This window comes from Prionailurus viverrinus, chromosome C1 (genome assembly GCF_022837055.1).
Source record: "Prionailurus viverrinus isolate Anna chromosome C1, UM_Priviv_1.0, whole genome shotgun sequence".
NCBI lineage: Eukaryota > Metazoa > Chordata > Mammalia > Carnivora > Felidae > Prionailurus > Prionailurus viverrinus.
In genome coordinates, this window is record NC_062568.1 from 2,318,988 (window position 1) to 2,329,762 (window position 10,775).

Genomic DNA, 10,775 nt, shown 5'->3' on the forward strand with positions numbered 1-10,775 from the left:
TCACTCAAGTTTGGGTTCCGAGGAAAACCTGTTGAAGCCAGGAGTGGCCCAGGGCGGGGACGGAGGGGCGGGGGACGGAACCGGTTCCAGTTTCTTAAGGCCGTCGGGGTTTCTCTCCGATGCGGGGCCGGTTGGAGCGCACCGCTTGGGAAAGGGGCTGGTGGCATTATGGCCACCGAATAGAAGACGGGGCTGGGGGCGGCCCTACGGACATCCGCGAGGACAAAGTTTGGTTCTTTAGCCGCTTTCTTGAACGTCTAGTTCCAGTGCAGCTTCTGGGGCCGCGTAGACGCGCCCTTGACCGCACCTCCTTTCTCCAGTCTCCGTTTTCCCCCTCCCCCACCCGGCCTTCGCTGTAGCAGGTCGCAGACGAGAAAGGCAAAGGGAAGAGAAACAGTCCTTCATTGAAGGCCTACTGTGTGCGAGGCCCCGTGCACGCTGCTCCCCTACTTTATATCAGGGACCCCCCAAATACGCGGCAGGCATGTGTTTGCAGTGGGAGAGGAGTTAGGTTAAAAAAAAGGACGACACTGTGCGTGTGGGAGGTGGTGGCCACTCTGAGCCTTCCCCTGACTCATTCTTGAGTAGCTGGGGGAGGCCAGGCCCCAGACCCGCTAGCGGTTGGAGACACGGGGTGGCCTCCAGCCTCTGGACCTAGGCCTGCGCCCCTCCAGTCGTGCTTGTGGGCCCCGTCGGGGGCCCAGTGCCTCTCTGAACCTGCGTCTACCCTTCCCGCAGCTGCAGCCCGTGAGCCATGCGGAGGTTCGCCGGGAGGCCGACGGTCCGCGCATCCTGTAGCTGAGATCGCCAAGGGCTGCGTGGCGGGGTCAGCGGCACCATGGAGACCCCATATTCGATGACGGCTCACTACGACGAGTTCCAGGAGGTCAAATACGTGAGCCGGTGCGGCACGGGAGGAGCGCGCGGGGCCTCGCTGCCCCCCGGCTTCCCGCTGGGCGCGGGGCGCAGCGCCACCGGGGCCCGGGCGGGGCTGCCGCGCTGGAACCGGCGCGAGGTGTGCTTGCTGTCGGGACTGGTGTTCGCCGCCGGCCTCTGCGCCATCCTGGCCGCCATGCTGGCGCTCAAGTACCTGGGTCCCGGCGCCGCGGGCGGCGGCGGCGGCGCCTGCTCCGAGGGCTGCCCGGAGCGCAAGGCCTTCGCGCGCGCCGCCCGCTTCCTGGCCGCCAACCTGGACGCCAGCATAGACCCGTGCCAGGATTTCTACTCCTTCGCGTGCGGTGGCTGGCTGCGGCGCCACGCCATCCCCGACGACAAGCTCACCTACGGTACCATCGCTGCCATCGGCGAGCAGAACGAGGAGCGACTGCGGCGCCTGCTGGCGCGGCCCGGGGGTGGGCCGGGGGGTGCGGCCCAGCGCAAGGTGCGCGCCTTCTTCCGCTCGTGCCTCGACATGCGTGAGATCGAGCGGCTCGGCCCACGGCCCATGCTGGAAGTCATCGAGGACTGCGGGGGCTGGGACCTGGGCGGTGCCGCCGAGCTCCCGGGGGCCGCCGCGCTCTGGGACCTCAACCGGCTGCTGTACAAGGCCCAAGGCGTGTACAGCGCCGCCGCGCTCTTCTCGCTCACCGTCAGCCTGGACGACAGGAATTCCTCGCGCTACGTCATCCGCGTGAGTGCGTCCCCCTCCCCGCGCCCCCCAGCAGCAGCCTGGGACCGGGGGCGCCACGGCCCCGCACGAGCGCCCCCAGCGCAAGGCGACCTATGCGTAAAGGGAGGGAGGGCAAGGGGAGGGGAGCGCGCACCCGCACAGCGCGGGAGGAGGGCGCAAGTAATTTCCCTCGAGTAATTGCCGTGCTTAGCGGAGCCGCGGGAGCCGCAATTTCCCAGTCCCGTGGCAGGCTGTGAGAGCTCGCAAGGAGGGGTGTGCCAGTGGGCTCGGGCGGGCCAGAATGCCAGGGGCCTCGGCTTTCTCGGTGTGGGCTCCGAGAGTGCCCCGTACAGGTGGGGAAGGTTGAAGGCTTACAGAAGGAAGGGTGGGGGGACTGGGTCCTCCTCCGCTCCCCGAATCTCCAGGCGAGACTGATTAGGGGTGGAGGTTTCCACCAACTTCTCTGGGTGGAAGGAGGGCTAATGCGCTTTTGTGCTGCTCCTGGGGCTGGCGACAGTAGGTGTCTGCTACGTCCTCTGTTTGGGCATTTGGATGGAACTTCAGTCTGTGTGCAAGAACCTGACATGTTGCCCGCTGATCTCTGACCTCTGACCCCCGTCACTCTCCCCAGATTGACCAGGATGGGCTCACTCTGCCGGAGAGGACCCTGTACTTAGCGCAGGATGAGGAGAGTGAGAAGGTGTGGGGGCATGGGGTGGGACTGCAGGGAAGGCCTGGGGCTCCAGGAGGGATGGACTAGGGCCTGACACGGACCCCCCCTCCCCCTCCCCCCTGCAAAATGTCCCATCTTGGTGCAGATCCTGGCAGCATACCGGGTGTTCATGGAGCGCCTGCTCAGCCTGCTGGGGGCCGATGCCGTGGAGCAGAAGGCACAGGAGATCCTGCAGCTGGAGCAGCGGCTGGCCAACGTGAGCGGGGGCGGGGGAGGGCTGCCATGGGCCCACGTGAGTGGGGGGGGGGACTGCCATGGGCCGAGGGGACGGCGCCCTTACGCAGGGCCCTGTCAACTCCGATCTCCGCCTCCAGATCACAGTGTCAGAGTACGATGACCTCCGGCGGGATGTCAGCTCCATGTACAACAAGGTGACGCTGGGGCAGTTGCAGAAGATCACCCCTCACGTGAGTGCGGCCCGCCGCGGGGCGGAGGCATTGATGCTGGGACTCCAGGGCCGTTGTTCCCCAGGGTGGGGCGAGGCCTTCCACGGCCATGGATTCCTGTGTCCTCCCGTGCGTCTCCCGGACTCCCTCCCCGTCCTCTGTGCTCCCTGCAACACCCAGCCCTACTGTCCCCCACCCTCGGCCCCACAGCTGCAGTGGAAGTGGCTGCTGGACCAGATCTTCCAGGAGGACTTCTCGGAGGATGAGGAGGTGGTGCTGTTGGCCACAGACTACATGCAGCAGGTGTCCCAGCTCATCCGCTCCACACCCCGCAGGTACAGCTGCTGATCACCCCCCCTCCCCACCTGCCCCTCCACGTCCCTCACCCGCACCCCAGATGTGTCTGCTTGGTAAGGTTTGAATTCCCGTTTCACCTCCGTCCGGTAGCCACACTGGGGAGGCATGTGAAGAGCACTGGAATAGGAGTCCAGATCCCTAGGTGCAGAGGTGGCTCTCCCACCTTCTCTCTGGGACCCTGGGCAGGGCTTGTGAGCTCCCTGAGCTGCGGTTTCCTCATCTGGGGAGAGTGAGGCCGACTGAGTCCGGACTCCAGAAACGGAAGGTGTGGGTGCAGTTCTGCTGCCCCAGGGCCACCTTGGGGAGCGCCTCCCTGGTCTCTGCCCAGAAGCCCCCCAAGGCCAGTCCTGAGGCAGACAGTCACCCCGAGTGCCCACCCTCCTACTGCATAGCAGGTCAGCATCGGGCACTCGTCTCAGGGGCCAGAGATGTGTCCTGCTTCGTGTGGGCCCTTTTCCCTGACTGGGGCTCAGGCCACTCCAGGTTCCGGCTCCATGGATCTGGAGTGAGCCCCGCTCCTGTGCGGGTGCCGGGTGTAGCCCCAGGCTGAGGGGTCTGGAGTGGCGTGGCACGGAGCCCGTGGGTGGCCCTTGCGTATGAGCCTGTGTGGACACCCAGCCGTTTCCCCTGGCCCTCAGGATCCTGCACAACTACCTGGTGTGGCGCGTAGTGGTGGTCCTGAGTGAGCACCTGTCACCACCGTTCCGAGAGGCGCTGCACGAGCTGGCACGGGAGATGGAGGGCAGTGACAAGCCACAGGAGCTGGCCCGTGTCTGCCTGGGCCAGGCCAACCGGCACTTTGGCATGGCGCTTGGAGCTCTCTTTGTACATGAGCACTTCTCAGCTGCCAGCAAGGCCAAGGTCAGGCTGCCCTGGGCTTGGGGGTTGGGTGTGGGTGCAGGTGCTGGGCAGGGCGTAGAGTCCTCCCATGGCCTTGCTCCGAGAATGGGGAGCCCACATATTCCCTTGCAGATAGGGGCGCTCTGAAGCTCCAGACTTCTTGCCAGGCCACCTCCCCCAGGAAGCCTACCTCATCTATCAGCCACAGGAGGGCTAGCCCCTCAGGCTCCTGCCCCCCCTTCTCTGCCATGCTCGGTAGATTGTTGCTGGGGCAGTTTGTGCTTCCAGACTGTGGGCTTTTTGTAAGGGGGGCCAGGCCTGGATCCCCACCTCCAAGGTCCCACTTGGCGCTCAGGACCAAGCCTTAGGCCTGGGAAGTGGTACTGAATCAGTAGTATCCCTCGTGCCAGGTGCTGGGGGCCCAGAGTTAAGGCCTCCTGGGTTGACCCTTGATCCCTGACCCCTGGCCCTATAGGTGCAGCAGCTTGTGGAAGACATCAAGTACATCTTGGGCCGGCGCCTGGAGGAGTTGGACTGGATGGATGCTGAGACCAAGGCAGCTGCTCGGGCCAAGGTGAAGTGGACCCTTTCCCATCTGTAGATTCCACGAACACTTATGGAGTGCCTACTGCATGCCAGGCTGGAGTGACAGAAGAGGCAGAGATGCCCCTTGTGGAGCTGGCCTCACTGGTCTGGTCTCCCCTGTCCTTGAGCCCTGCCTCTAGACTACAGCCTCTCCCTTGGGGGGTGGGGGCTGTCTCCTGAGGCCCTGGCTGCCCTCTCGCCCACAGCTCCAGTACATGATGGTGATGGTAGGCTACCCCGACTTCCTGCTCAAACCCGAGGCTGTGGACAAGGAGTACGAGGTGGGTCTGCCTCTGGCCCCCCCTGCCTAACCAGCTGGGCTTCTCCCGGCCTTTGGCCAAGACCCCCAGGGAGGCCCACCACGACCGAAGAGAAGGAACCATGACCCTCGGCTGATGGCCCCTGGGGGGACGTGGGGCCCGCCCAGCGCTGGTCTGGCCATGCCCGTCGCCTGCCACTGAGCGCTGCCCATCCCCTGTGCAGTTTGAGGTCCACGAGAAGACCTACTTCAAGAACATCTTGAACAGCATCCGCTTCAGCATCCAGCTCTCAGTCAAGAAGATCCGGCAGGAGGTGGACAAATCCACGTGGGTGCCTGGCCCAGAGCCTGGCGAGTCAGGGAGGGAGGTTCCATGGGGAGAGGCTCCTTAGCCAAGGCCAGGAGGCTGGGAGCGGGCGGGTGGTGGTTTTGGGGGGGGGGGGGCAAACCGCCTCAAAGTCATGCTGGTGCAGAGGTCATGGGGCCGGGGCGGGTGGTGGTGGGGGCCGTGAGGGTGGAGGCTCAGCCTGGAGGAGGCGCGGGGCGTGGCCACAGGCTGGGTCACTAGGGTAGCTTTTAAGAAGGAGGGGGCTGGGAGGTGGGGGGGGGAGCGTGGGCCTCCCTAGCTGACCCCCACCTCCCTCCACAGGTGGCTGCTCCCACCACAGGCCCTCAATGCCTACTATCTACCCAACAAGAACCAGATGGGTAAGGGGGCGTGCCCCGCGAGGGGCGGGGCCTGGAGGCGGGGCCAGTCTCCTGCTGACCACGCCCTCTCTGTAGTGTTCCCGGCAGGTATTCTGCAGCCCACGCTCTATGACCCTGACTTTCCACAGTGAGTACCCAACCCAGCATGAGCCAGAGCCAGCTCTGCAGCCCTGTCTGCTGGGTGCATGAAAGCTGCCGGGACTGTCCCGATCCGGGCTGGGCCCAGGGGTCATGACAGTGGCAGATCCTGGGTCCCCATAGTCTTACCTCATCCTTGGTTATTTAGAAAAATGTGTAGGTTTTTTTTCTTTCTTTCTTTCTTTCTTTCTTTTAAATGTCCTGAGTTCCCCCTTACCTGGTTTGAGGCTTCTTTAGGGGTTTCAAAAGTGGCTTAGTGATGAGGAAACAGGCCAAATCCAAGGTGGGGTGCCTCAGTTTCCCTCATGTCTTCCTCCAACCTGGTCTCTTCCCCTGTCCCAGCTCTGTTAGAGGTTATTTCCTACAGAGCAGCTGCAAAGGTATCGTTGGCCCCTTTTACATGTTGTATGAGGACTCTAAGGCACGAGTGCCCCAAGACCGTGGGGACACCACTGTGGCCTCCCTAGGCCACCTCTGGCTTGACCGGGGCCTTCCAGGGCCCAGGCAGCAGCGTGGAGCTCTCGGAGGGCGGGTGAGGCTGGGGCCTGACGCTGCTGCCGTGGGCCCAGGTCTTTGAACTACGGGGGCATCGGCACCATCATTGGACATGAGCTGACCCACGGCTATGACGACTGGGGTGAGGCCCGAGGGTGGCCAGAGGGGGTGTCGGGGGAAGGGAAAGGCAGACAGCGGGGGGGCAAGGCGATGCTGGGTGGATTGAGACCCCACAGCCCCTCTGTCCCCATTGGCCGGTGGGTGGGTGGGAGAGGGGGCTTTGGGCACGAGAGTCCGTCTCCACCACTCTGCCCGCTGCCCACAGGGGGCCAGTATGATCGCTCAGGCAACCTGCTGCACTGGTGGACGGAGGCCTCCTACAGCCGCTTCTTGCGCAAGGCGGAGTGCATCGTGCACCTGTATGACAACTTCACCGTCTACAACCAGCGCGTAAGATGCCCTTGCTGCCCCTCAGGCCCGGCTGGGCGTGGACGAGGAGCATGCGTGCCCACGTGTTCACACATGTGCCCAGGGCCCAGCTCACATGCCCAGGGTGTGCATGCGCACTCACGTGGGTGCGTGGAGGAGTTCACGCAGACTCATATGGGGCACGAAGGGGTCGGGGCCGCATCTAAATCCTCTGGGAGAGGGAAGGGGAGTGTGGGTGGGGGCCCAGGGTGGCAAGGCCTGAGGAAGGCCAGTGGGCGGCAGACAGACCCCGGCCCCTTCCCTTCTCGGCAGGTGAATGGGAAGCACACACTTGGTGAGAACATCGCGGACATGGGCGGCCTCAAGCTGGCCTATTATGTGAGCTGCCCCCGCCTGGCCCTTCGTTCCTGTGGGGGGAAGGATGGGGGCTGATGAGGACTCCACGAGGGACGTGGGCGCCCCAGCCTCCCCATCACATGGCGCTTTGGCCTGGGGGAGCGGGGCCTGTGACTGGCGCAGGGTCCACTGGAAAAGGAGGGACTCCCAGGCTGCTTTGGGGAGAGCAAGGAGGACTGCCTGGGGTTAGCCTTCCCAGGAGGGAGCACAGCTCAGGAAAGGCGGAAGGCAGGGAGCCTGGGGCTCGGCATGGCGGGTGGTGTGCAGAACAGGGGCCAGTGAGGGGGCTGACTGGGTGGAGGGTGAGTCAGGTCACCGCACTGGGGGCACCGCAGCTCCACACTGTCACCCCCAGGCCTATCAGAAGTGGGTGCGGGAGCACGGCCCGGAGCACCCGCTGCACCGGCTCAAGTACACGCACAACCAGCTCTTCTTCATTGCCTTTGCCCAGGTGGGCCAGGTGGGGGCCAGGTGGGGGGTGGGCAGGGGTGGGGACATAGCTCTCGGCCTGCCTCTCATCAGCCACTCTCAGAGGCAATGGTCCCATGGGTTCTGATGAGGGCTCAAGGCCTAGTGTGCTGGGGTGGGGGGAGGTTTGCCAGGCTTGCTCAATGGACTCCTTGGCTTCAATTCCCCCTCTCTTCCCCTCCCCTCCCCGCCATGGGGCCCAGAACTGGTGCATCAAGCGGCGGTCACAGTCCATCTACCTGCAGGTGCTGACCGACAAGCACGCACCTGAGCACTACAGGTGGGCCTGCCTGCCTGGGCCTCATCCTCTTGTGTCTGGGGTGGGAGCAGGTGGGGATGGGGAGGGGAAGCTGGGGGGTAGTGGCCGTTGGAACCCACACCTGCTGGGTCTCTCCTCCTGCCTGCCCCAGGGTGCTGGGCAGCGTGTCCCAGTTCGAGGAGTTTGGCCGGGCCTTCCATTGCCCCAAGGACTCACCCATGAACCCTGCCCACAAGTGCTCTGTGTGGTGAGCCTGGCCATCGGCCCGCACGCCCTCGCCACCCGCCCTGCACGAATTGCCTCCCTGCCAGCTGCCGGGGCAGGCATGGACCCGGCACTGGTCTGCTCTGGGCGCCACCTACCTTAAGGCCTCCAGGACCTGGCCTTCTTGCTATCCCTCACTTCCGGAGGGGCCCGGAGCAGGGATGGGGCTGGGCTCCAGGAGGCCATGGGGGTGAGATGCTGGGGTCCCCAGTCTTGGCTCTAAGGAGCCAGACCCCCTGGCCAGGGTGGATTGTACAGGCCCCACCTTCAATCTGTTCTTGCTGCTAAGTCTGGTCAATAAACTGCTGTACCGTTGTCTTGGTTTCTTCAGGGGCCTCCGGAGCAGGTTGGGCTGAAGGGGTCCCTTTGTGGGGAAGCTCAGGCCCTCAGCACCGCGGGGACCCTAGAGAAGAACTTCTCGTCCCTTCCTGTCCCCCATCCCTGGCTCTTCTGTCTTTCCCACCAACCACCTGCACCTCCCTCCCCCAGAGTCCCGCCTAGGCTCCTGTCCAGCTCCAGACCAGGCTCGTGGGGGCCAGAACACCAAGCCCGCTGGTCTGTGCTCCAGCATGACACTGGGACTCACTTCCCCTCAAAGTGTAGCTATCACAGGCCAGGCCTTGGGCTCAGTGTGTCCAAGAGAGGGGAGCTATGAGACACGCTTACATGGAGGTCGGGGCCACTCTGTACAACACTGAGTCGTGCTCTCCGGTCTGGAGTGGACGCTCCAGGGATGAGAGAAAGAGAAAAGATGTCAGGGGCTGGCCTGTGACTTGGCCGTGAGGCTCTAGGCCCCGCCCATGGTGGGAGGGGGAGGAGGGAGGGCTGCCCCATCATGCACAGGATGGTGGGGTGCGGGGAGAATGTCGCATGGGGCAGCCCCACTGGGGGATCCAGGTGTCTGCAGTGAGTGGGGGACCGTGGGCCTCCTGCCTTTCCTCCTCTCGTCTGTTTCTCTCACTTTGGGACAGCCTAGAGGGGGCGCCCCTCCCTGGCTGTGCCCCGCGTGGCCTGTCCCCATCTCCCACCACAGTGGAGAATCTCTTGCCAGCCCAGCTCCTGTCATGCTCAGAGGACAGCCTCCCCATCTCGGCCTTGAGTGACATTTAAAAAGTTCCTGTTATCTGAGCCTCGGGCACACCACCCTTGGGGAATGAGAGACAGAAAACACACGTGCCACAGCTGACGGAGGCAGAGTACAAGGGCGGGCGTTGTGTGGCCCTGGGGAGGGCTCTGCGGAGAAGTGGCAGGAACTTAGAAGGACCCCATAGGAAGAGCCAAGTTCCCCCAAGGGGCAGGGACTCTTCAGGAGATGAGCAGGGCAGAGCACCCTTCGAAGGTGGAGGTGGGGTGTGCAGGGAGTAGGGGTCGGGTAGAGGAGCCGTGATTATGGACCTACCTCCAAATCCCCTCCAAGCCCCTCGCCCCCTGGCCTGGGCATGTGTATACCATATCCCTCAGCAGCTGGCACGCTACAATGTGCCTCTGGTGGCTGGCACAGCCAGCCAGTTCTCTCCTTGCCACCCGCTTGGGTGGGGCCTGGTGTCTGGGACCCTCCACACCCCGTGACCAGCCCATCCATCTGACCTGGGATCCTGGCTGGAATCGGAGTCCCCAGGCCCAGCGCTTTTGCCCCCTGTGCCCCGGTGGCTCTTTAGTTCCCCACCTCCACCCAAGATCAAGCCTTCCTGTCTCCCATCCAGCTCAGGGGAGGTCTGGGGTGGACAGAGCCTAGGGAGTGAGACCTCCCCATTCTGTCTGTGCCCTGCTGAGGGAGCCAGAGGGACTTGGGCGTGGCGGGGGCGGGGGGCGGGGCGGGGATGGTGGGCCCCCGGGGGAAGTCGAGTTTCCTGGCCTGGAGGCTGGTCCAGCGGGAAGCCTGTGGGACTTGGCTGCTGGCCGGGGGGCCTCAAACCCAGTGTGCATTCTAGCCAGGGTGCGCCCACCCTGCGGGCAGGACCGTGGGCCGCCAGGCCGTGAAGCTCCTTGCTGGGCTACCTGCGGAGACGTCGCTGCTACCTGGGGCTTCGGGGCTTCACAGCCCTTCAGGGAGAACTGAGGGAGATCATCAGGTCAGAGGGAGCTGGAGCCACGGGCACCCCAAGGACAGAGTCCTGGTGCTTGGACGGGGCCCGTGAACTCCAGACACAGCCACGAAACCCAGGGCCACGGTGTGGCCCAGCCTGGCACAAACGTGACACTGTGTGTCACCCGCTGCTTCCCAAACTGCTTTTCCAGACACACCCTAAGAGCATCCTCACTGCAGCCCACTGAGGTGCCAGGGTGACAGGGACAGGGAAACCGAGGGGAGCCACGGGCCCTGCCTAAGGTCACGCCGCACACGTTAGCTGATGGGCGCCACTCAGCCGCCGCGTCCTCTTGAGCTCTGGGCGTCCGTCCTATACTCGGTGCCAGCTGTCTGAGCGCCCTGTTAGGGAACCACGCACGTGGTGCAGACGCTGGCCACTCGTGGTCTGCCGGCCCCTGTGCCAGCGGCTCCACTGAGGAGGCCGGCAAGGTCAGCACAGCTGCCCACCCAGCCTCAGTTTCCCCGTCTTAAGTGAAGGCCGTGAGTGCAGAGAAGGCCCCTTGGGCAGCCATGGGACGGGTTGTGGTAGGGCTGGCCCCAGCCGTCCCCCGGGGGGTGAGGGCGTCCTCTGAGCACCGCTCGCTGGGATGACGGAAAGCAGTCTTCAGCCAAGCAGTTAATAGCAGGGAAAGAGCTTCCAGGCGTCCACCTCGCGCCCGCGTGCAGAGCGCCTCGTGGTTCCTGGTGCGGCTCTGGTTCTGCCATCCGTGGCGTTGAGACCTTGAGCCCAGGGGTCACTGCTGGGTGACCTTGGCAAGTG

General features: G+C 64.4%; 1 protein-coding gene across 1 annotated transcript; it reads left to right on the top strand.

The window, feature by feature from the left end:
* The first annotated feature begins 838 nt into the window (after positions 1 to 838).
* On the top strand, positions 839 to 8,131 carry ECEL1 (endothelin converting enzyme like 1). Its single transcript, XM_047871718.1, has 17 exons — positions 839 to 1,630; positions 2,241 to 2,309; positions 2,428 to 2,538; positions 2,657 to 2,749; positions 2,939 to 3,063; positions 3,724 to 3,946; positions 4,401 to 4,499; positions 4,717 to 4,791; positions 4,994 to 5,097; positions 5,419 to 5,477; positions 5,553 to 5,604; positions 6,185 to 6,252; positions 6,436 to 6,560; positions 6,852 to 6,917; positions 7,291 to 7,386; positions 7,607 to 7,683; positions 7,814 to 8,131. Exons 1-17 carry the CDS (start codon positions 839 to 841, stop codon positions 7,911 to 7,913), a joined length of 2,334 nt encoding a protein of 777 aa, XP_047727674.1. The 3' UTR covers positions 7,914 to 8,131.
* The last annotated feature ends 2,644 nt before the right edge of the window (positions 8,132 to 10,775 follow it).